The sequence below is a fragment of the Aythya marila genome, assembly GCF_965140915.1.
Source record: "Aythya marila genome assembly, chromosome: 28".
Taxonomy (NCBI): domain Eukaryota; kingdom Metazoa; phylum Chordata; class Aves; order Anseriformes; family Anatidae; genus Aythya; species Aythya marila.
Genome location: NC_139069.1, coordinates 782,623 through 808,020, shown reverse-complemented (window position 1 = coordinate 808,020; position 25,398 = coordinate 782,623). Strand labels below are relative to the sequence as shown.

The 25,398-nt window shown below is 44.1% G+C and overlaps 1 protein-coding gene and 1 long non-coding RNA gene across 2 annotated transcripts; one reads left to right on the top strand and one right to left on the bottom strand.

Annotated features, from left to right (window-relative positions):
- Positions 1–1,394: 1,394 nt before the first annotated feature.
- Positions 1,395–18,438, bottom strand: LOC309888316. Its single transcript, XR_014319139.1, has 3 exons — positions 18,251–18,438; positions 3,618–3,841; positions 1,395–1,802 (listed from the first exon to the last, which is right to left on the bottom strand). It is a non-coding gene; the product is annotated as an uncharacterized lncRNA (long non-coding RNA).
- LOC309888309 (alpha-1B-glycoprotein-like) lies at positions 4,993–24,136 on the top strand. The gene is made up of 8 exons (XM_082780552.1): positions 4,993–5,454; positions 7,292–7,330; positions 9,897–10,193; positions 14,396–14,698; positions 17,063–17,383; positions 18,454–18,747; positions 22,639–22,740; positions 23,942–24,136. Exons 1-8 carry the CDS (start codon positions 5,424–5,426, stop codon positions 24,022–24,024), a joined length of 1,470 nt encoding a protein of 489 aa, XP_082636678.1. The 5' UTR covers positions 4,993–5,423; the 3' UTR covers positions 24,025–24,136.
- The last annotated feature ends 1,262 nt before the right edge of the window (positions 24,137–25,398 follow it).

The window sequence follows — 25,398 nt, the reverse complement described above, 5'->3', positions numbered from 1 at the left end:
CAAGGCAGGATCTATGGGGCAGGATATACAGGGTAGGATCTATAGGGCAGGCTCTATGGGGCAGGATCTATGGGGCTGGATCTATGGGGCAGGATCTATGGGGCAGGGGCAGTCCCGGGACTCTTATGGGGCTCTGAGCAGGATCTATGGGGCAGAATCTGTGGGGCAGGACAAATAAGGCAGGATCTATGGGGCAGGCGCATTGGACAGGATCTATGGGGCAGAGACAGTGCTGGGACTCTTATGGGGCTCTGAGCAGGATCTATGGGGCAGGACAAACAAGTCAGGCTCTATGGGGCAGGATATAGAGTGTCGGATATATAGGGCAGGATCTATGGGGCAGGACTAACAAGGCAGGATCAATGGGGCAGGATAGAGAGGGCAGGATCTATGGGGCAAGATCTATGGGGCAGGATGCATAGGGCAGGATCTATGGGGCAAGATCTATGGGGCAGGATGCATAGGGCAGGATCTATGGGGCCGGCTCTATGGGGCAGGATCTATAGGGTAGGACATATGGGGCAGGATCTATAGGGTAGGATCTATGGGGCAGGACTCACAGGGCAGGATCTATGGGGCAGGGACGGTCCTGGATTCTTATGGGGCTCTGAGCAGGATCTATGGGGCAGGATCTATGGGGCAGGACAAACAAGGCAGGATCTATGGGGCAGGATATAAAGGGCAGGATCTATGGGGCAAGATCTATGGGGCAGGGACAGTCCTGGGACCCTTATGGGGCTCTGAGCAGGCTCTATGGGGCAGTATCTATGGGGCAGGATCTATGGGGCGGGCTCTATGGGGCAGCCCCACATCCCCCCCCCTCCCCTCCCCTCCCCCCCCGGGGGCCACCACTTTGTCCCCGCTTTGTCCCCGTCGGCGCCCGCAGGTGGGGGGGGGGGGGACAAAAATACCCCACAGGGACCCACAGGGACCCCATAGGGACCCCATAGGACCCATAGGGACCCATAGGACCCATAGGGACCCATAGGACCCATAGGACCCATAGAATCCTATAAGGACCCCTAGAGACCCCGTAGAGACCCCAAAAGACCCTATAGGATCCCCAAAAAGACCCCAAAAGACCCCAAAAGACCCCAAAAGATCCCAAAAAGACCCTGTAAAGACCCCAAAAAGACCCCAAAAGACCCCAAAAAGACCCCAAAAAGACCCCCAAAAAGACCCCAAAAAGGCCCCAAAAAGACCCCAAAAAGACCCCAAAAAGGCCCCAAAAAGACCCCATAGGGACCCCATAGAGACCCCACGGGGTCTTTGGGGAAGAATTGTCTAATCTGTTATCGTCGGACCCCAAAATACCCTTTTTTTAGCTTAAAATGGGGGGCAGGAGACGGTATCAGATCCCGGGATTTTGGTAAAATGACACAAAAAAAAGAGACTCTTGTGGGTTTTTCTGGGATTTATTCGGAAATGGTGAAATAGCCCCAAAATGAGAGATGTTTAAAAATAGCAAGTTTCACAAAATGGTAAAATACCCCAAAATTACAAATATTTAAACATAAAAATCATCTAAAATGGTAAAATACCCCAAAATTACAAATATTTAAAACTAAAAATCATCTAAAATGGTAAAATACCCCAAAATTACAAATATTTAAAACTATAAATCATCTCAAAATGGTAAAACACCCCAAAATTACAAATATTTTAAAATAAAAATCAACTCAAAATGGTAAAATACCCCAAAATTACAAATATTAGCTCCAAATACTTCAAAACGACAAATATTGCCCCAAAAAAAAAGGCTTCGTTCCTTCGTCCGCCCGGCGCGGTCAAGACCCCAAAACCTAAAGGATTTCAAGAAAAAAAGCGTTAGCCTACTGAAATTTAGGATTTTTGCCCTTTTCCTATTATTTTTGGGGGTGGGAGGGGGATTTTACCATTTTTCTACTTATTTTGGGGGGCTGAAAGGGGATTTTGCCCTTTTTCTACTGATTTTTTGGGGTTGAAATTGGGAATTTTGCCCTTTTTCTGCTGATTTTTTGGGGTTGAAAATGGGAATTTTGCCCTTTTTCTGCTGATTTTTTGGGGTTGAAAATGGGAATTTTGCCCTTTTTCTACTGATTTTGGGGGTTTGAAGGAAAATTTTGCCCTTTTTCTACTGATTTTTGGGGTCTTGAGGGGAATTTTGCCCTTTTTCTGTCAATTTTGGGGTCTTGAGGGGAATTTTGCCCTTTTTCTACTGATTTTTAGGGTTTTGAGGGGAATTTTGCCCTTTTTCTATCAATTTTTGGGGGTTAAAAATGGGAATTTTGCCCTTTTTCTACTGATTTTTGGGGGTTAAAAATGGGAATTTTGCCCTTTTTCTACTGATTTTTTGGGGTTGAAAATGGGAATTTTGCCCTTTTTCTGCTGATTTTTGGGGGTTAAAAATGGGAATTTTGCCCTTTTTCTGCTGATTTTTGGGGGTTAAAAATGGGAATTTTGCCCTTTTTCTACTGATTTTGGGGGATTAAAAATGGGAATTTTGCCCTTTTTCTATCAATTTTTGGGGGTTAAAAATGGGAATTTTGCCCTTTTTCTACTGATTTTTTGGGGTTGAAAATGGGAATTTTGCCCTTTTTCTGCTGATTTTTGGGGGTTAAAAATGGGAATTTTGCCCTTTTTCTGCTGATTTTTGGGGGTTAAAAATGGGAATTTTGCCCTTTTTCTACTGATTTTGGGGGATTAAAAATGGGAATTTTGCCCTTTTTCTATCAATTTTTGGGGGTTAAAAATGGGAATTTTGCCCTTTTTCTACTGATTTTTAGGGTTTGGAGGGGAGTTTTGCCCTTTTTCTATCAATTTTTGGGGTCTTGAGGGGAATTTTGCCCTTTTTCTACTAATTTTTAGGGTTTGGAGGGAATTTTTTCCCTTTTTCTATCGATTTTTGGGGTTTGAAAGAATATTTTGCCCTTTTCCTACGGATTTTTGGGGTTTGAAAATGGGAATTTTGCCCTTTTTCTATCAATTTTTGAGGTTCCGAGGGGAATTTTGCCCTTTTTCTACTGATTTTTGGAGGTTGAAAATGGGAATTTTGCCCTTTTTCTACTGATTTTTGGGGGTTAAAAAAGGGAAATTTGCCCTTTTTCTACTGATTTTTAGGGTTTGGAGGGAATTTTTTCCCTTTTTCTATCGATTTTTGGGGTTTGAAGGAAAATTTTGCCCTTTTCCTACGGATTTTTGGGGTTTGAAAATGGGAATTTTGCCCTTTTTCTATCAATTTTTGAGGTTCCGAGGGGAATTTTGCCCTTTTTCTACTGATTTTTGGAGGTTGAAAATGGGAATTTTGCCCTTTTTCTACTGATTTTTGGGGGTTAAAAAAGGGAAATTTGCCCTTTTTCTACTGATTTTTAGGGTTTGGAGGGAATTTTTTCCCTTTTTCTATCGATTTTTGGGGTTTGAAAGAATATTTTGCCCTTTTCCTACGGATTTTTGGGGTTTGAAAATGGGAATTTTGCCCTTTTTCTATCAATTTTTGAGGTTTTGAGGGGAATTTTGCCCTTTTTCTACTGATTTTTGGGGTTGACCATGACCATGACCACGACTTCTCCCAAGCCTCCTCAAAGACCCCCGGAGGTCTTATTTTGGGCTGATTTCCCACTTTTCCACCCCAAACCTACCGGGACACCGCAAGGGACGAGCGCGTCCGAAACACGGCCCCGACGCTCTTCAAAAAGACGTTTTCCAGCCCAATTTGCCCAAAATACGCAAAAATTCTCCCGAAAAGGCAACAGGGCCTCGTGCTTCAAACCTTAAATCCGCCAAAAATGAGTAAAAAAATTAAATTTTGTGGTTGGTGCACGCGGTGCCCGTCTTCGGGGCCAATCAGAGCCGGTTCCTGTACCTGAAAGCAGATAAAAACAGAAATTTGGGTTAAATTCGTGTTTTTGTTAAATCCACATTTTTTGTTCAAGTCATTTTTGTGTAAATTCCAGTTTATTTTAAATTCGTTTTTCTGTAAAATTCACGTTTCTGTAAAATTCACGTTTCTGTTAAATTCACGTTTCTGTTACTCGTTTCTGTTCAATTCACATTTCTGAGAAATTCACATTTCTGGTAAATTCGCAGTATTGAGAAATTCACATTTTTGAGAAATTCACGTTTCTGGTAAATTCACATCTTCAAACACACATTTGTGTTAAACGTAGATTTTTGTTAAAATCCCAATTGTATCAATCACAATTTTTGTTAATTCACATTTTTGTTAATTGACATTTTTGTTAATTCACATTTTTGTTAACTTCACATTTTTGTTAATTGACATTTTTGTTAATTCACATTTTTGTTAATTCACATTTTTGTCAATTCACATTTTTGTTCAATTCACATTTTTGTTAATTGACATTTTTGTTAATTGACATTTTTGTTCAATTCACATTTTTGTTAATTGACATTTTTGTTCAATTCACATTTTTGTTAATTAATTGACATTTTTGTTAATTGCCATTTCTCTTCAATTCACATTTTCTTCAATCCCCCTGCTAAACACACATTTTTGTGTCAAATCCACCGATCTGAACATTTTCGCCCCCCACCGATCCCACAACCACCCCGATCCCTTCTCCAAAAATCACCATAAAAAACAAACAAATCGGCAAAACCCCGCAAAAAAAGGGTAAAAACCCATCACGGCCCCGATCTCGGCCCCGAGGGTCCTCCGGATTTTCCAATTTTGGCTCTTTTTGGGGATAATCACCTAAAATAATTAATTAATTGCCCAAAAAGCCGCTTTTTTTGGGCAGGATGAGTCACGATTTCACCCAAAACGAGGAAGCCGAGGGCGGGCCGGCGAAGAGGAACTTCGGGGTTGCCGCTGAGGTTTCCTCGCAAATCGGGAACCAAAACTGCCTCAATTTCCCCCAAAACGCATCAGCAAAATCACCGATTCAGGGTTATTTCTGGTCTTCCCCGCCGCTTTGTTTTTTTTTTTTTTTGGTGACTACGAAAGTCGCCAAAAACCTCTAAAAAGCCTCAAAACGAGGCGGCGACCCCCCCATGGTCAACGCGTTGACTGGAGCCCCTTCTTCGGCGCAACGCGGCGCGGAGATCCCCGCCGCCCCAAAAACCACCGCCCCCGCCCCGAAACAACCCCAAAAAGCAGGTTTTTCACCCCATTTCCCCCACGGGGAAGAGGCCGCCCGCCGCAAAGCCACCTCCGGCGGGCACTTTTTGGGGCGGAACCCGCCGAATTGCTCAACGCCGCGTTGGCTCTTGACGGCGCGCCAAGGGAAAATGTCGCAATTTTCGGTTTTTTTTTAATTTTTTTGTGTCGATTTTTTTGTTGTTGATTTTTTTTTAATTTTTTTTGGCCTTTTTGGACTTTTTTTGACGTTTTTGTTCCCCAGCAACTGGGGGCTGACGTGGCGGATGCGGAGGGGGAAGGAGATGTTCCCGTCCCGGCAGCGAGGGCAAGACGAGGGCGCGCCATGGGGCTCCTTCACCTCATCCCCCTGCTGGGTGAGCCTTCCTCCCCTCCTCCTCCTCCTCCTCCTCCTCTTCCTCCTTTTCCCACTCCTCATCCTCCCCTTTTTCCCAATTCCTCCCTTTTTTCCCCCATTCCCATGCCCGTTTTTTCCTCCTCCCCTTTTTCCGTCTTTTCTACGCCAACTTCTCCCTCGCTCCTCGGCCTCTTCCCCTTTTTTTCCCATTTCTTTGCATTTTTTCCCCAATCTCTACGTGTTTTTCCCATTTCTTTGCTTTTTTCCCAATCTCTACGTGTTTTTTCCCATTTCTTTGCATTTTTTCCCCAATCTCTACGTGGTTTTTTCCCATTTCTTTGCATTTTTTCCCCAATCTCTACGTGTTTTTTCCCATTTCTTTGCATTTTTTCCCCAATCTCTACGTGTTTTTTTCCCATTTCTTTGCATTTTTCCCCAATCTCTACGTGTTTTTCCCAATTTCTTTGTTTTTTCCCCACCCCTACGTCTTTTTTCCTATTTCTACATCTTTTTTCCCCACCCCCCGTCTTTTTTCCTACTTCTGCATCTTTTTTTCCCAATTTCTTTGATTTTTTCCCCACCTCTACTTGTTTTTTTTCCCCATTTCCTTGTTTTTTTCCCCATTTCCTTGTTTTTTTCCCCATTTCTTTGTTTTTTCCCCAACCCTACGTCTTTTTTCCTACTTCTACATCTTTTTTCCTACTTCTACGTCTTTTTTCCTACTTCTGCATCTTTTTTTCCCAATTTCTTTGTGTTTTTCCCCACCTCTACGTGTTTTTTTCCCCATTTCCTTGTTTTTTTCCCCATTTCTTTGTTTTTTCCCCAACCCTACATCTTTTTTCCTACTTCTACATCTTTTTTCCCAATTTCTTTGATTTTTTCCCCACCTCTACTTGTTTTTTTCCCCATTTCCTTGTGTTTTTTTTCCCCATTTCTTCATTTTTCCCCATTTCTTTGTTGTTTTTTTTCCCCATTTCTTTGTTTTTTCCCCATTTCTTTGGGTGTTTTTTCCCCCATTTCTTTGTTTTTTGTTTTGTTTTGTTTTGTTTTTCCCCATTTCTGTTTTTTTTCCCCATTTCTTTATGTTTTTCCTCACCTGCTTTGTCCCCATTTATTTTTTTCCCCACCTCTACCCATTTTTCCCCTTTTCTTTGTTTTTTTCCCCATTTCTACCAATTTTTCCCCACCTCTACCCATTTTTCCCCATTTCCTTGTTTTTTTCCCCACCTCCAACTGCTTTTCCCCCATTTCTACCTGTTTTTTCCCCATTTCTTTATATTTTTCCCCAATCTCATCCCATTTTTCCCCATTTCTTTATATTTTTCCCCAATCTCATCACATTTTTCCCCATTTCTTAATCTTTTTTCCCAATCTCATCACATTTTCCCCCATTTCTTTATCTTTTTCCCCAATCTCATCACATTTTCCCCCATTTCTTTATCTTTTTTCCCAATCTCGTCACATTTTCCCCCATTTCTTCCACCTCTCCCCTACATTTCCCATCAGGGCGCTGACTTTTTTCTTTCATTTCTGTTGCTTTTGGCACCGCCCAAACCCCGCCTCTTTTAATTTCCCATTTTTGAGGTTTTCCTTTCTTTTCTCTTTCTTTTCACTTTTTTTTCTGAGTTTTTCCTTTTTTTCCCCCTTTTTTTTTTCCTATTTTTCCCTTTTTCTCTTTTTTCTATTTTCCCTTCTCTCCCTTTTCCTTTTTCCCCTCAATCTTTTTCCATTTCCTCTCCTTTCCTCCACATCAATAAATCACCATTTCCACACATTTTTCCCATTTTTCCTCTTTTTTCACCTCTTTTTAGCACCCTCCCCTTCCCCTTATTGACGTTTTTTCCCTTTTCTTCCAGCTTTCCTCCCGATAATCCTCCTCCAGGGGTTACCAACAGGTAAAAATTTTGGGGACGGGCGACCCATTCGGACCCAAATTTCCCCATTTTTACCCCAAAACCTCACGCGTCTCGGCACTAAAGCCACTGCGGTCCCACCTTCCTCTTTTTCACCTCAGCACCAAAACAATGAAAATTGTGGCCAAAAAGCCCAAATTTGGTTCTGAGCCACCCCCATCGTGGCCAAAAAGCCCAAATTTGGTTCTGAGGTACTTCCATTTTTGCGAAAAAGCCCAAATTTGGTTCCGAGATACCTCCATTTTTGCCAAAAAGCCCTAATTTGGTTCTGAGATACCTCCATTGTTGCAAAAAATCCCAAATTTGCTTCCAAGACACCTCCATTTTTGCCAAAAAATCCCAAATTCGCCTCCGCGACGCCCCCGTGGCGGCCAAAAAACCCCAAATTTTGGGTCGGCGCCAGGCGGGCCCCATCTTCCTTGATTTTCTCCCCCAAAAAGCCCAAATTTGGTTCTGAGATACCTCTAATTTTGCAAAAAAAAATCCCAAATTTGGCTCTGAGACACCCCCATCGTGGCCAAAAAGCCCAAATTTGGTTCTGAGGTACCTCCATTTTTGCGAAAAAGCCCAAATTTGATTCTGAGATACCTCCATTGTGGCCAAAAAGCCCAAATTTGCTTCCAAGATACCTCTATTTTTGCAAAAAAATCCCAAATTTGGTTCCAAGATACTTCCATCATTGCCAAAAAGCCCAAATTTGGTTCTGAGACACCCCCATCGTGGCTAAAAAGCCCAAATTTGGTTCTGAGATACCCACATCGTGACCAAAAATCCCAAATTTGGTTCTGAGGTGCCTCCATTTTTGCAAAAAAAGCCCAAATTTGGTTCCAAGATGCCTCCATTTTTGCAAAAAAATCCCAAATTTGGTTCCAAGGTACCTCCATTTTTGCAAAAAAATCCCAAATTTGGTTCCAAGACCCCTCCACCGTGGCTAAAAAGCCCAAATTTAGTTCTGAGGTTCCTCCATTTTTGCAAAAAAGCCCTAATTTGGTTCTGAGATATCTTCATTTTTGCAAAAAAGCCCAAACTTGGTTCCAAGATACCTCCATTTTTGCGAAAAATCCCAAATTTGGTTCTGAGATGCCTCCATTTTTGCAAAAAAATCCCAAATTTGGTTCCGAGACGCTTCCATCGTGCCCAAAAAGCCCAAACTTGCTTCCAAGACACCTCCATTTTTGCCAAAAAATCCCAAATTCGCCTCCGCGACGCCCCCGTGGCGGCCAAAAAAACCCAAATTTTGGGTCGGCGCCAGGCGGGCCCCATCTTCCTTGATTTTCTCCCCCAAAAAGCCCAAATTTGGTTCTGAGATACCTCTAACTTTGCAAAAAAAAATCCCAAATTTGGCTCTGAGACACCCCCATCGTGGCTAAAAAGCCCAAATTTGGTTCTGAGGTTCCTCCATTTTTGCGAAAAAGCCCAAATTTGATTCTGAGATGCCTCCATTGTGGCCAAAAAGCCCAAATTTGCTTCCAAGATACCTCTATTTTTGCAAAAAAATCCCAAATTTGGTTCCAAGATACTTCCATCATTGCCAAAAAGCCCAAATTTGGTTCTGAGACACCCCCATCGTGGCTAAAAAGCCCAAATTTAGTTCTGAGGTTCCTCCATTTTTGCAAAAAAGCCCTAATTTGGTTCTGAGATACCTTCATTGTTGCAAAAAAGCCCAAACTTGGTTCTGAGATGCCTCCATTGAGTCCAAAAAACCCAAATTTAGTTCCAAGGTACCTCCATTTTTGCAAAAAAAATCCCAAATTTGGTTCCGAGACGCTTCCATCGTGGCCAAAAAGCCCAAACTTGCTTCCAAGACACCTCCATTTTTGCCAAAAAACCCCAAATTCGCCTCCGCGACGCCCCCGTGGCGGCCAAAAAACCCCAAATTTTGGTTCGGCGCCAGGCGGGCCCCATCTTCCTTGATTTTACCCCCAAAAAGCCCAAATTTGGTTCTGAGATACCTCTAATTTTGCAAAAAAAAATCCCAAATTTGGCTCTGAGACACCCCCATCGTGGCTAAAAAGCCCAAATTTGGTTCTGAGGTTCCTCCATTTTTGCGAAAAAGCCCAAATTTGATTCTGAGATACCTCCATTGTGGCCAAAAAGCCCAAATTTGCTTCCAAGATACCTCTATTTTTGCAAAAAAATCCCGAATTTGGTTCCAAGATGCCTCCATTGTTGCCAAAAACCCTAAATCTGGCTCTGAGACACCCCCATCGTGGCTAAAAAGCCCAAATTTGGTTCTGAGATACCCACATCGTGACCAAAAATCCCAAATTTGGTTCCGAGATGCCTCCATTTTTGCAAAAAAATCCCAAATTTAGTTCTGAGGTACCTCCAGTTTTGCGAAAAAAAAAAACAAATTTGGTTCCGAGATGCCTCCATCGTGGCCAAAAAGCCCAAATTTGCTTCCAAGACACCTCCATTTTTGCCAAAAAACCCCAAATTCGCCTCCGCGACGCCCCCGTGGCGGCCAAAAAACCCCGAATTTTGGGTCGGCGCCAGGCGGGCCCCACTTTCCTAGATTTTCTCCCCAAAACCACCCTTTCTCCTCCAGCCCTTCCTCCTCCTCCCAACATCACGGTGACGCCGGAGAAGGCCGAGTACCTCATCGGGGACACCGTCTCCATCCGCTGCGTGGCCCCCAGGTCCACCAGTAAGGTCCAGGGCTTCCAGTTCTCCCGGACTGGGAGCTGGCTGGACGTCAGGAGCTCCTGGAGGACCTACACCTACACCTACAACGTCACCGGCCCCAAGGACGGGGGTCCCCACACCTGTACCTACACCGTCCTCGACCGCTACCGCCGGCCCACGCGCTCGCGGGAGAGCAGAGCTGTGAACATCAATGTCAGAGGTGGGCTTCAAACTGGCGTTTTCCTCCTCAAATTTCATGCTGGGATGCTCCAAACCCAAGATTTCATGTTGAGGTTCATAGTGATGTTTTTTCTAATCTCAAATTGCCGTTTTCCTCCTCAAATTTGACCGTGGGATGTTGAAAACCCAAGTTTTCCATCTTCAATTCCATGTTGAGGTTCATAATGATGTTTTTTCTAACCTTAAATTGGCAATTTTTTTCCTAAAATTTAATTTTGGAATGTTCCAAACCCAAGATTTCCGTCTTTAATTTCATGTTGAGGTCCATAATGATGGTTTTTCTAATCTTAAATTGCCATTTTCCTCCCCAAATTTGACCGTGGGATGTTGAAAACCCAAGTTTTCCATCTTTAATTCCATGTTGAGGTCCATCAAGATGTTCCTCATAACCTTAAATTGCCATTTTCCTCCTTAAATTTAGTGTTGAGGTTCATAATGATGTTTTTTCTAATCTCAAATTGCCGTTTTCCTCCTCAAATTTGACTCTGGGATGCTCCAAACCCAAATTTTCCATCTTTAATTTCATGATGGGGTCCATAATGATGTTTTTTCTAACCTTAAATTGCCATTTTCCTCCTCAAATTTGACTGTGGGATGTCCCAAACCCAAGTTTTCCATCTTTAATTTCATGTTGAGGTCCATAATGATGCTTTTCCTAACCTCAAATTGCCATTTTCCTCCTCAAATTTAATTCCGAGATGTTGAAACCCAAATTTTCCATCTTCAATTTCATGTTGAGGTCCATCAAGATGTTCCTCCTAACCTTAAATTGGCATTTTCCTCCTCAAATTTGACTGTGGGATGCTCCAAACCCAAGTTTTCCATCTTCAATTTCATGTTGAGGTCCATAATGATGTTTCTTCTAACCTTAAATTAGCATTTTCCTCCTCAAATTTGACCATAGGATGGCCCAAACCCAAGATTTCCGTCTTTAATTCCATGTTGGGGTCCATAATGATGTTTTTTCTAACCTCAAATTGCCATTTTCCTCCTCAAATTTGACCATAGGATGGCCCAAACCCAAGTTTTCCGTCTTTAATTTCATGTTGAGGTCCATAATGATGTTATTTCTAACCTTAAATTGGCATTTTCCTCCTCAAATTTGACTGCGGGATGTTGAAAACCCAAGATTTCCGTCTTCAATTTCATATTGAGGTCCATCAAGATGTTCCTCCTAACCTTAAATTGCCATTTTCCTCCTTAAATTTAGTGTTGAGGTTCATAATGATGTTTTTTCTAACATTAAATTGCCATTTTCCTCCCCAAATTTGACCATGGGATGATCCAAACCCAAGATTTCCGTCTTTAATTTCATGTTGAGGTTCATAATGATGTTTCTTCTAACCTTAAATTGGCATTTTCCTCCTCAAATTTAATTCTGGGATGCTCCAAACCCAAGATTTCCGTCTTTAATTTCATGTTGAAGTCCATAATGATGGTTTTTCTAACCTTAAATTGCCATTTTCCTCCTCAAATTTGACTGTGGGATGTCCCAAACCCAAGTTTTCCATCTTTAATTCCACGTTGAGGTCCATCAAGATGTTCCTCATAACCTTAAATTGCCATTTTCCTCCTCAAATTTAGTGTTGAGGTTCATAATGATGTTCCCCATAACCTTAAATTGCCATTTTCCTCCTCAAATTTAATTCTGGGATGTTGAAAACCCAAATTTTCCATCTTCAATTCCATGTTGAAGTCCATAATGATGTTTCTCCTAACCTTAAATTGCCATTTTCCTCCTCAAATTTCATGCTGGGATGCTCCAAACCCAAGATTTCCGTCTTTAATTTCATGTTGAGGTCCATAATGATGGTTTTTCTAATCTTAAATTGCCATTTTCCTCCTCAAATTTCATGCTGGGATGCTCCAAACCCAAGTTTTCTGTCTTTAATTTCACGTTGAGGTCCATCAGGATGTTCCTCATAACCTTAAATTGCCATTTTCCTCCTTAAATTTAGTGTTGTGGTTCATAATGATTTTTCTTCTAACCTTAAATTGGCATTTTCCTCCTCAAATTTCATGCTGGGATGCTCCAAACCCAAGTTTTCCATCTTTAATTTCATGTTGAGGTCCATAATGATGTTTCTCCTAACCTTAAATTGCCATTTTCCTCCTTAAATTTAGTGTTGAGGTCCATAATGATGTTCCCCATAACCTTAAATTGCCATTTTCCTCCTCAAATTTGACTGTGGGATGTCCCAAACCCAAGTTTTCCATCTTTAATTTCATGTTGAGGTCCATAATGATGTTCCTCCTAACCTTAAATTGCCATTTTCCTCCTCAAATTTAATTCTGGGATGTTGAAAACCCAAATTTTCCATCTTCAATTCCATGTTGAGGTCCATCAAGATGTTCCTCATAACCTTAAATTGCCATTTTCCTCCTCAAATTTCATGCTGGGATGCCCCAAACCCAAGATTTCCGTCTTTAATTTCATGTTGAGGTTCATAATGATGTTTTTTCTAACCTCAAATTGCCATTTTCCTCCCCAAATTTGACCATGGGATGTTGAAAACCCAAATTTTCCATCTTTAATTTCATGTTGAGGTTCATAATGATGTTTCTTCTAACCTTAAATTGCCATTTTCCTCCTCAAATTTAATTCTGGGATTCTCCAAACCCAAGTTTTCCATCTTTAATTCCATGTTGAGGTCCATCAAGATGTTCCTCATAACCTTAAATAGGCATTTCTCTCCTCAAATTTCATGCTGGGATGCTCCAAACCCAAGATTTCCGTCTTTAATTTCATGATGGGGTCCATAATGATGTTTCTTCTAACCTTAAATTGCCATTTTCCTCCTCAAATTTGACTGTGGGATGTCCCAAACCCAAGTTTTCCATCTTTAATTCCACGTTGAGGTCCATCAAGATGTTCCTCATAACCTTAAATTGCCATTTTCTCCTTAAATTTAGTGTTGAGGTTCATAATGATGTTTTTTCTAACCATAAATTGGCATTTTCCTCCCCAAATTTGACCGTGGGATGTCCCAAACCCAAGATTTCCGTCTTCAATTTCATGTTGAGGTCAATAATGATGTTTTTTCTAACCTTAAATTGCCATTTTCCTCCTCAAATTTCATGCTGGGATGCTCCAAACCCAAGTTTTCCATCTTTAATTCCACGTTGAGGTCCATCAAGATGTTCCTCATAACCTTAAATTGACATTTTCCTCCTTAAATTTAGTGTTGAGGTCCATAATGATGTTTTTTCTAACCTTAAATTGCCATTTTCCTCCTCAAATTCAATTCTGGGACGTCCCAAACCCAAATTTTCCATCTTCAATTCCATTTTTGGCTCCATCAAGACATTCCTCCTGACCTTAAATTGGCATTTTCCTCCTCAAATTTGACCGTGGGATGTTCAAAACCCAAATTTTCCAACCTAAATTCCATGTTGAGGTCCATCAAGACGTTCCTCCTCACCTAAAATTACCATTTTCTTCCCAAATTCAATTTTGGGATGTCCCAAACCCAAATTTTCCATCTTCAATTCCATTTTTGGCTCCATCAAGATGTTCCTCATAACCTCAAATTGCCATTTTTGTCCTCAAATTCAATTCTGGGACGATCCAAACCCAAATTTTCCATCCTCAATTCCACGTTGACGTCCATCAAGACGTTCCTCCTGACCTCAAATTGGCATTTTCCTCCCCAAATTTAATTCTTGAAGTTTTAAACCCAAATTTTCCATCTTCAATTCCATGTTGAGGTCCATCAAGACGTTCCTCCTGACCTTAAATTGCCATTTTCTTCCCAAATTCAATTCTGGGACGTCCCAAACCCAAACTTTCCATCCTCAATTCCACGTTGAGGTCTACCAAGACATTTCTCCTTTTCCTTAAATTAGCATTTTCTTCCCAAATTTAATTTTGGGATGTCCCAAACCCAAATTTTTCAACCTAAATTTCACGTTGACGTCCATCAAGACGTTCCTCCTGACCTTAAATTGCCATTTTCCTCCTCAAATTTGACCGTGGGATGTTCAAAACCCAAATTTTCCAACCTAAATTCCACGTTGAGGTCCACCAAGACATTCCTCCTTTTCCTTAAATCACCCTTTTCCTCCCCAAACCGCATTCCGCACCCCAAACCCCCATTTTTCCCCAAAAAAAAACCCAAATCGTGTTAAAACCGAGTCCTGGACCAAAATTTGACGTTTTTTCCCCAAATTTTTGGCCCCCAGACCCTCCTCCTGCCCCGACGCTGGCCCTCAACGCGACGGCGCGGGTGGTGGGCGAAGGCTCCCCGCTCCTCTTCCTCTGCACGGCCCCGGCGCGCGCGGTGCGGCCGCGCTTCCGCTTCTTCAAGGGCCCGTCCAAGGCCCCCGAGGGGGTGGAGGTGGCCATGGGGGGCCACCAAATCGGGCTCCTGGTGGCCCCCAGCGGCCGAAACCACAGCGGGAACTTCAGCTGCGCCTACGAAGAGCGCGTCCAAGGCCGCTGGATCCTCTCCGTCCCCAGCGAGGCCCTGGAGGTCTTCGTCAAGGGTAAGGAGGGGGTTTTGGGGTCAAATCCTGGCGTTTTGGGGCGTGGGGGGGAGCGCGGCTAACGGTGGGGTGTGATGTTGCGGGGCGGTCTTCATCCAGCTGCCCCAATCGTCAAGTGATGGACATTTTGGCCCAAAATTGATGTTTTTAAGAGGTTTTTCCATCCTCAGTTCCATGTTGAGGTCCATTGAGATGTTTCTCCTAACCTTAAATTGGCATTTTCCTCCTCAAATTTAATTCTTGAAGTTTTAAACCCAAATTTTCCATCTTCAATTCCCCGTTGAGGTCCATCAAGACGTTCCTCTTCACCTTAAATTGCCATTTTCCTCCTCAAATTTAATTATTGATGTTTTAAACCCAAAATTTCCATTCTCAATTCCATTTTGGGGTCCATCAAGACGTCCCTCTTCACCTTAAATTGGCGTTTTTGTCCTCAAATTTAACCCTTGGATGTTGAAAACCCAAATTTTCCATCTTCAATTCCATTTTGGGGTCCATCAAGACGTTCCTCCTGACCTAAAATTGCCATTTTCCTCCTCAAATTTAACTCTGGGATGTCAAAAACCCAAATTTTCCATCTTTAATTCCATTTTGGGGTCCATCAAGACGTTCCTCCTCCCCTAAAATTGCCATTTTCCTCCTCAAATTTAATTCTTGATGTTTTAAACCCAAATTTTCCATCCTCAATTCCATGTTGAGGTCCATCAAGACGTTCCTGCTGACCTTAAATTGCCATTTTCCTCCTCAAATTTAATTATTGATGTTTTAAACCCAAATTTTCCATCCTCAATTCCATTTTGGGGTCCATCAAGACGTTCCTCCTGACCTAAAATTGCCATTTTCCTCCTCAAATTTAATTCTTGATGATTCAAACCCAAATTTTCCATCCTCAATTCCATTTTGGGGTCCATCAAGACGTCCCTCTTCACCTTAAAATGCCATTTTCCTCCTCAAATTTAACTCTGGGATGTCCCAAACCCACAATTTCCATCCTCAATTCCATCTTGAGGTCCATCAAGACGTTCCTCCTGACCTAAAATTGCCATTTTTCTCCTCAAATTCAATGGCGGGCTGTTCCAAACCCAACTTTTCCATCCTCAATTCCATTTTGGGGTCCAATCAAGACGTTCCTCCTCCCCTAAAATTGCCATTTTCCTCCTCAAATTTAATTCTTGATGATTCAAACCCAAAATTTCCATCTTCAATTCCATTTTGAGGTCCATCAAGACGTTCCTCCTGACCTCAAATCGGCATTTTCCTCCTCAAATTTAATTCTTGATGATTCAAACCCAAATTTTCCATCTTCAATTCCCCATTGACGTCCATCAAGACGTTCCTCTTCACCTAAAATTGCCATTTTCCTCCTCAAATTTAATTCTTGATGATTCAAACCCAAATTTTCCATCCTCCATTCCATTTTGGGGTCCATCAAGATGTTCCTCCTAACCTTAAATTGCCATTTTCCTCCTCAAATTGAATTCTTGAAGTTTTAAACCCAAAATTTCCATCCTCAATTCCATTTTGGGGTCCAATCAAGACGTTCCTCCTGACCTCAAATCGGCATTTTCCTCCTCAAATTTAATTCTTGATGATTCAAACCCAAATTTTCCATCCTCCATTCCATTTTGGGGTCCATCAAGATGTTCCTCCTAACCTTAAATTGCCATTTTCCTCCTCAAATTGAATTCTTGATGATTCAAACCCAAATTTTCCATTCTCAATTCCATTTTGGGGTCCATCAAGACGTTTCTCTTCACCTTAAATTGCCATTTTCCTCCTCAAATTTAACTTTGGGATGTTGAAAACCCAAAATTTCCATCCTCAATTCCCCGTTGAGGTCCATCAAGACGTTCCTCTTCACCTAAAATTGCCATTTTCCTCCTCAAATTTAATTCTTGAAGTTTTAAACCCAAATTTTCCATCCTCAATTCCATGTTGAGGTCCATCAAGACGTTCCTCCTGACCTTAAATTGCCATTTTCCTCCTCAAATTTAATTCTTGAAGTTTTAAACCCAAAATTTCCATCCTCAATTCCCCATTGACGTCCATCAAGACGTTCCTCTTCACCTTAAATTGCCATTTTCCTCCTCAAATTTAATTCTTGAAGTTTTAAACCCAAATTTTCCATCTTCAATTCCATGTTGAGGTCCATCAAGACGTTCCTCCTGACCTAAAATTGCCATTTTCCTCCCCAAATTCAATGGCGGGCTGTTCCAAACCCAACTTCACCATCCTCAATTCCCCGTTGGGATCCATCCAGACGTTCCTCCCGACCCCGAAATCGCCGTTTTTCTTCCCGATTTTCATTCCAGCTCCCCCCTGCTTTAATTTTAACCCTTTTTCCCCGTTTTTTCTCATTTTCAGAGCCCCCCCCGGCCCCCCGCCTGGACGTGGAGCCCCCCTTCACCGAGCTGAGCGAGGGCGACCCCCTGCGACTCACCTGCCTTGCACCCGGGGCCGCCCCCGGCCTCCGGTTTCGCTTCTATAGGAACGGGATCGAGATCCCCAGGAGCCCCCCGGACCCCAAAAATCCCCCCGGGACCCCCCCGGGGGGGTCCTCGGAGCTCCTGATCCCGGAGACCCCCAAGGGTTTCGGGGGGACCTTCAGCTGCGGGGTCGAGGAGGAGGTGGGGGGGACGTGGCTGGCGTCGCCCCCCAGCCCGGGCTTGGAGGTGGCCGTCAAGGGTAGGTGGGGACCCCCCCCAAAAAAATTTGGCTCGGGTGGGGGGGGGGGGGTCTGGAGGGTCCTCGGGTCCCCGAAATCCGCCCCAAAATGTCGTCGGAGGAACCTCGGTTCCCAAAAACCCACCTTGAGGGGTGGTTGGGGAACCTTAATTCCCCAAAATCCACCCCAAAAAGGTGTTGGATTAACCTTTTTTCCCCAAAATCCACCCCAAAAAGTCATCGGAGGAACTTCGGTTCCCAAAATCCAACCCAAAAAGAAGTTGGATTAACCTTTTTTCCCCAAAATCCACCCCAAAAAGTCATTGGAGGGTCCTTGGGTCCCAAAATCCACCTTGAGGGGTGGTTGGGGAACCTCAATTCCCCAAAATCCAGCCCAAAAAGGTGTTGGATTGACCTTTTTTCCCCAAAATTGACCCCAAAAAGTCATTGGAGGAACCTCGATTCCCCAAAATCCACCTCGAGGAGCGCTCGGAGGCCCCCAATTTTCCAAATCCAGCCTCAGATTCAGCTCTGATTCCTAAAATTCGAGAAAAAACGGGTCAAAACCAGCCAAAACCAGCCAAAACCAGTCAAAAACCAGTCAAAACCAGTCAAAACCAGTCAAAAAGGTCAAAAAACAGTCAAAAACAGTCAAAAAAGTCAAAAAACAGTCAAAACCAGTCAAAACCAGCCAAAAACAGTCAAAACCAGTCAAAACCAGTCAAAAACAGTCAAATAAGTCAAAAAAACAGTCAAAAAAGAGTCAAAAAAGAGTCAAAAAACAGTCAAAAACAGTCAAAAACGGTCAAAAAACGGTCAAAAAACAGCCAAAAACGCCTTCTCGCCTCCCCTCGCTAGCTGAAAACGATTAAAATTACCCAAACTCACCCTGGTTAGCTGGAAATTGGCCCAATTCCCCTTCGGGGTCTTCTCCACCTCTTCCAAACCTCTTGGTCGCCCCCAACAACCCGTTGACGCCGCCGTAATAAGCCGAATTCGTTAAAAATAGCTCATTTTGGCGCCGAACGCGGCGTTTTTTCCCAAAAAATGAATTTTTCGCCTGGAAATCTTTATTTTTTTGGCCCCCACAGACCTGCCGGGCCCTCCGGGCCTGCTCCTGGACCCCCCCTCGGGCGAAGTTCGGGCCGGGGACACCTTGGGGGTGACGTGCGCGGTCAACGGCAGCGTGGCGGGCGAGAGGAGGTTCTACGTCTACAAAGATGGCGCCCAACAGTTTTCGGAGACCGGGGCCCGGGACCGGGTCCTCTTCAGCCTCCCCGTGGCCAAAAACACGGGCGGGAGCTTCTCCTGTCGGTACGAGGAGAGGGTGAGCCGGCGTTGGGTGCCCTCGCCCCTCAGCCGCGCGCTGGTGGTCACCGTGAGAGGTGAGGGGGGGGGGGGAGAAGGCGTCGGAGGGGGCTGGGGGGGAGGGGGGGTGATGGGGAGGGGGTGGGAGAGGGCGTTGGGTTGGGGAGGAAGAGCGTTGGGTTGGAAGAGGAAGATGAGGTTGAGTTGGAGGAGGAAGAGCGTGTTGGGTTGGGAGAGGAAGAGCGCGTTGAGTTGGAAGAGGAAGATGACGTTGAGTTGGGGGAGGATGATGTTGAGTTGGGAGATGACGATGATGAGTTGGGGATGAAGATGACGTTGAGTTGGGGGATGAAGATGAGGTTGAGTTGGGGATGAAGATGAGGTTGAGTTGGGTTGGAAGAGGAAGATGATGTTGAGTTGGAGGAGGAAGAGCGCGTTGGGTTGGGAGAGGAAGAGCGTTGAGTTGGGAGATGATTGAGTTGAGTTGGGAGAGGAAGATGAGGTTGAGTTGGGAGAGGAAGAGCGCGTTGGGTTGGGAGATGATCGCGTTGAGTTGGGGGAGGAAGATGACGTTGAGTTGGGAGAGGAAGATGATGTTGAGTTGGAAGAGGAAGATCACATTGAGTTGGGAGAGGAAGAGTGCGTTGAGTTGGGAGAGGAAGATGAGGTTGGGTTGGAAGAGGAAGAGCGTGTTGAGTTGGGGAGGAAGATGATGATGAGTTGGAAGAGGAAGAGCGCGTTGGGTTGGGAGAGGAAGATGATGTTGAGTTGGGAGAGGAAGATGAGGTTGAGTTGGGAGAGGAAGAGCGCGTTGGGTTGGAAGAGGAAGAGTTGAGTTGGGAGAGGAAGAGTTGGGTTGGGAGAGGATGACGTTGAGTTGGAAGAGGAAGAGCGTTGAGTTGGGGGATGATTGCGTTGAGTTGGAAGAGGAAGATGACATTGAGTTGGGGAGGATGACGTTGAGTTGGAAGATGAAGAGCGCGTTGAGTTGGGAGATGATTGCGTTGAGTTGGGTGAGGAAGATGAGGTTGAGTTGGAAGAGGAAGATGATGTTGAGTTGGGGAGGAAGATGAGGTTGAGTTGGGAGAGGAAGAGCGTTGGGTTGGGAGAGGAAGAGCGCGTTGAGTTTGGGATGAAGATGAGGTTGGGTTGAGTGAGGAAGATGAGGTTGAGTTGGGGAGGAAGATGAGGTTGAGTTGGGAGAGGAAGAGCGTTGGGTTGGGAGAGGAAGAGCGCGTTGAGTTTGGGATGAAGATGAGGTTGGGTTGAGTGAGGAAGATGAGGTTGAGTTGGGGAGGAAGAGCGCGCTGAGTTGGGAGAGGAAGATGAGGTTGAGTTTGGGATGAAGATGACGTTGGGTTGAGTGAGGAAGATGATGTTGAGTTGGAAGAGGAAGAGCGCGTTGAGTTGGGAGAGGAAGATGAGGTTGGGTTGGGGGAGGAAGATGATGTTGAGTTGAGTGAGGAAGATGATGATGAGTTGTGGAGGAAGAGCGCGTTGGGTTGGGTGAGGAAGATGAGGTTGGGTTGGGTTGGTGAAAATGTGAGTTATGGGCTCAAAATTAAGGCGAAAATGGGTTTTTTTAGAGGTGGGGAAAGGCACCGGAAGATCCTCGAAGTCAGCAGGGAGGGGAGGAGGGAAATTGGGGGAAAAAAGGGGGAAATTGGGAAAGGAGGGGGGGAAGGTGAAGAAGGAGGTGGGGAATGGTTAGAAAAGGGGGGGAATGGTTAAAAAGGTGGGAAATGGTTAAAAAGGTGGAGAAATTGTTAAAATAGGTGGAAAATGGTTAAAAGGGGTGGAGAATGGTTAAAAAAGGTGGGGAATGGTTAAAAAGGGTGGAAAATGGTTAAAAATGGGGTAAAATGGTTAAAAAGGGAGGGAAATGGTTAGAAAAGGTGGGAAATGGTTAAAAGGGGTGGGGAATGGTTAAAAAAGGTGGGAAATGGTTAAAAAGGGTGGAAAATGGTTAAAAAAGTGGAGAATGGTTAAAAAAAGTGGGAAATGGTTAAAAAAAGGTGGGAAAATGGTTAAAAAGGTGGAAAATGGTTAAAAAGGGTGGAGAAAGATTTAAAAAGGTGGGAAATGGTTAAAAAAAAGGTGGAAAATGGTTAAAAAGGGTGGGAAATGGTTAAAAAGGATGGAAATTGGTTAAAAAAGGTGGGAAAATGGTTAAAAAGAGTGGAAAATGGTTAAAAAAAGGTGGAAATGGTTTAAAAGGGTGAAAAATGGTTAAAAGGGGTGGAGAATGGTTAAAAAGGGTGGGAAAATGGTTAAAAAAGTTGGAGAAATGGTTAAAAAAAGGTGGGAAATGGTTAAAAAAAAGTGGGAAATGGTTAAAAAAGGTGGGAAATAGAAAGGGTGGAAAATGGATAAAAAAAGGTGGGAATTGGTTAGAAAAGGTGGGAAAATGGTTAAAAGGGGTGGAGAAATGGTTAAAAAGGTGGAAAATGGTTAAAAAAAAGGTGGGAATGGTTAAAAAAAGGTGGAGAAATGGTTAAAAAAGGTGGAGAAATTGTTAAAAAGGGTGAAAAATGCTTAAAAGGGGTGGAGAATGGTTAAAAAGGGTGGAAAATGGTTTAAAATGGTGTAAAATGGTTAAAAGGGATGGAAAATGGTTAAAAAGGGTGGGAAAATGGTTAAAAAAGTTGGAGAAATGGTTAAAAAGAGGTGGAAATGGTTAAAAGGGGTGGGGAATGGTTGAAAAAGGTGGGGAATGGTTGAAAAAGGTGGAGAAATGGTTAAAAAGGGTAAAAAATGGTTAAAAGAGGAGGAAAATGGTTAAAAGGGATGGAAAATGGTTAAAAAGGGTGGGAAAATGGTTAAAAAAGGTGGAGAAATGGTTAGAAAAGGTGGGAAAATGGTTAAAAGGGGTGGAGAAATGGTTAAAAAAAGTGGGAAATGGTTAAAAAAAGGTGGGAAAATGGTTAAAAAGGGTGGAGAAATGGTTAAAAAAGGTGGGAAACGGTTAAAAAGGGAGGGAAATGGTTAAAAAGAGATGGAAATGGTTAAAAGGGGTGGAGAATGGTTAATAAAGGTGGGAAAATGGTTAAAAAGGGAGGAAAACTGTTAAAAAAGTGGTAAAATGGTTAAAAAACTGGGAAAATGGTTAAAAAAGGTGAAGAAATTAAAGAATAGGGCAGAAAAAATGAAGGAAAACAGGAAAATCGTTGAAGGATGTGGGGAAATTGAAAAAAGAGGCAGAAAAAATGAAAAAGGAGGTGGAAAAATATTCAGGGAAATCATTGAAGAAGGCGGAAAATTGTTTAAAAAGGTAGAGAAATGGTTAAAAGAGGAGGAAAATGGTTAAAAGAGGGGGAAAATGGTTAAAGGAGGGGGAGAAATTAAAGAAGGAGGCAGAAAAAAATTGAAGGAATTGGGGAAATTGAAGAAGGAGGCAGAGAAAATGAGAAAGGAGGTGAAGAAATTGAAAAGGGAGGGGGAGAAATGGGGAAAAAAGTGGAGAAATTGGAAAAAGATGGAAAAAATGAAAAAAGAGAGGGAAAACTTGAAAAAAAGAGGGGAAAATTGAAAAAAAGAGGGGAAATTTGAAAAAAAGAGGGGAAATTTGAAAAAAAAGAGGGAAAATTTGAAAAAAAAGAGGGAAAATTTGAAAAAAAAAAGAGGGAAAATTTGAAAAAAAAAGAGGGAAAATTTGAAAAAAAAAGAGGGAAAATTTGAAAAAAGAGAGGGAAAACTTGAAAAAAAGAGGGAAATTTTGAAAAAAAAGAGGGAAATTTTGAAAAAAAAGAGGGGAAATTTGTAAAAAGAGGTGGAAAATTTGAAAAAGATGGAGAAATTTTGGGGGGAAAGAAGGAAATCCTTGAAGGAATTGGGAAAATTGAGAAAAGGGATGGAAAAATTGAAAGAAGAGGCAGGGAAATCAGTGAAAAAGGAGGGAAATGACCCCAAAATTCATTCTCTGAGGTTGCTGACCTTGTTTTTGGGGTGTTTTGGGGTGTTTTGGACAGCCCCGGCTCTGCCCGTCCCGCTGGTGGCCGGGTGCGCCGCCGCCGCCGCCGCGCTGCTCCTGGGGCTGCTGGGGGTCGTCTGCTTCTGCCAGAGGAGGAGAGGTGAGCAAAAATGGGGGAAAAACGGTCAAAATAACATGAAAAATCAATTTTGGGGCACAGCGGGAAAATAGTGTTGGGTTGAGGGCCTTGAGGGCGCGTTCTTAGATAGGGAAACCCCAAAATTCCAATTTTTCCCCCCAAAATCCAAGCAACCGTGGGATGTTTGGGCTTCCCATGAACCTTTTCAGGAGAAAAAGCCCATTTTTAACCAAAAAAGGGGGATTAAGGATAAAAAAAACACTTTAGGGGCACAGCAAGGAGACAGCGTTGAGTTGAGGGCGCGTCCTTAGACTGGAGAACCCCAAAATCCTCAACTTTCCCCCCAAAATCTAAACAAGTGTGGGATGTTTGGGCTTCCCATGAACCTTTTCAGGAGAAAAAGCCCATTTTTAACCAAAAAAGGGGGATTAAGGAGAAAAAAAACACTTTAGGGGCACAGCAAGGAGACGGTGTTGGGTTGAGGGCCTTGAGGGCGCATCCTTAGACGGGAGAACCCCAAAATCCTCAACTTTCTCCCCAAAATCCAAGCAAGTGTGGGATGTTTGGGCTTCCCATGAACCTTTTCAGGAGAAAAAGTCCATTTTTAACCAAAAAAGGGGGATTAAGGATAAAAAAAAGACTTTAGGGGCACAGCAAGGAGACGGCGTTGGGTTGAGGGCCTTGATGGCGCGCCCTTAGATCAGGAAACCCCAAAATCCCAAATTTTCCCCCCAAAATCTAAACAAGTGTGGGATGTTTGGGCTTCCCATGAGCCTTTTCAGGAGAAAAAGTCCATTTTTAACCAAAAAAGGGGGATTAAGGATAAAAAAAAAAACACTTTAGGGGCACAGCAAGGAGATGGCGTTGGGTTGAGGGCGCGTCCTTAGACAGAAGAACCCCAAAATCCTCAACTTTCTCCCCAAAATCCAAGCAAGCGTGGGATGTTTGGGCTTCCCATGAGCCTTTTCAGGAGAAAAAGTCCATTTTTAACCAAAAAAGGGGGATTAAGGATAAAAAAAACACTTTAGGGGCACAGCAAGGAGACGGCGTTGGGTTGAGGGCCTTGATGGCGCGCCCTTAAATCGGGAAACCCCAAAATCCCAAAGTTTTCCCCCAAAAAAGCCAAGCGAGGGTGGGCGCTTTGGGCTTGCCGCGACCTTTTTGAGCCCGAAACGGCCCAAAAAAGGGGAAATTGGGGAAAAATAAGTTGAATTTTCGGCAGGGAGGGCCCACTGGAAGGGGCTCTACAACAAGGAAGACCCCGGCACTTACCCCATGACAGGCGTCGACAGGAGCGAGGCCTGACCTCCGTTGGGGGGGTGACAAAAACCCTTTTTTCTTCTTTTTTGCCCCAAAATTTGCCCCCCCCGGCGTCGGCTCCGGGGAGCGGCCACTCAATAAAGCGCCAAGATGGCCGAAAGGAGCCCGCGGGGGGGGGGGAAATTGGATGAAACGGGCCCAAAATGGGGGGTGGGGGGGGAGGGGATGGCCGATGGGGTGTGGAGGACACCGTTGGGTTGGGTTGGGTTGGGTTGGGTTGAAGGGTCTCCATTGGGTTGGGTTGGGTTGGGTTGGGTTGAGTTGGGTTGAGTTGGGTTGGGTTGGGTTGGGTTGGGTTGAAGGGTCTCCATTGGGTTGGGTTGAGTTGGGTTGGCTTGGGTTGGGTTGAGTTGGGTTGAGTTGGGTTGGGTTGGGTTGAAGGGTCTCCATTGAGTTGGGTTGAGTTGGGTTGGGTTGGGTTGGGTTGAAGGGTCTCCATTGAGTTGGGTTGAGTTGGGTTGGGTTGGGTTGGGTTGAAGGGTCTCCATTGGTTGGGTTGAGTTGCGTTGGGTTGCGTTGGGTTGAGTCGGGTTGGGTTGAGTTGGGTTGGGTTGGGTTGGGTTGGGTTGAGTTGGGTTGGGTTGGGTTGAAGGGTCTCCATTGGGTTGGGTTGAGTTGGGTTGGGTTGAGTTGGGTTGGGTTGAAGGGTCTCCATTGGGTTGGGTTGGGTTGGGTTGGGTTGGGTTGGGTTGGGTTGAAGGGTCTCCATTGGGTTGGGTTGGGTTGGGTTGAGTTGGGTTGGGTTGAGTTGGGTTGGGTTGGGTTGGGTTGAGTTGGGTTGGGTTGGGTTGAAAGGTCTCCATTGGGTTGGGTTGAGTTGGGTTGGGTTGAGTTGGGTTGAAGGGTCTCCATTGGGTTGGGTTGAGTTGGGTTGAGTTGAGTTGGGTTGAAGAGTCTCCATTGGGTTGGGTTGGGTTGGGTTGGGTTGGGTTGGGTTGAAGGGTCTCCATTGGGTTGGGTTGAGTTGGGTTGAGTTGGGTTGGGTTGGGTTGGGTTGGGTTGGGTTGAGTTGGGTTGGGTTGGGTTGGGTTGAGTTGGGTTGAAGGTTCTCCATTGGTTGAGTTGAGTTGAGTTGGGTTGAGTTGGGTTGGGTTGGGTTGAGTTGGGTTGAGTTGGGTTGGGTTGGGTTGAGTTGGGTTGGGTTGGGTTGAGTTGGGTTGGGTTGGGTTGAGTTGGGTTGGGTTGGGTTGAGTTGGGTTGAGTTGGGTTGGGTTGAAGGGTCTCCATTGGGTTGGGTTGGGTTGGGTTGAGTTGGGTTGGGTTGGGTTGAGTTGGGTTGGGTTGAGTTGGGTTGGGTTGAGTTGAGTTGGGTTGGGTTGAAGGTTCTCCATTGGGTTGGGTTGAAGGTTCTCCATTGGG

Bases quoted from the DNA above. Each gene is read 5' to 3' on its own strand.
- LOC309888309 (XM_082780552.1), top strand. From the start codon at position 5,424: ATGGGGCTCCTTCACCTCATCCCCCTGCTGG. The intron at 5,455-7,291 runs GTGAGCCTTCCT...CTTTTCTTCCAG, and splicing joins TCACCTCATCCCCCTGCTGG to CTTTCCTCCCGATAATCCTC. The intron at 10,194-14,395 runs GTGGGCTTCAAA...TTTGGCCCCCAG, and splicing joins TGTGAACATCAATGTCAGAG to ACCCTCCTCCTGCCCCGACG.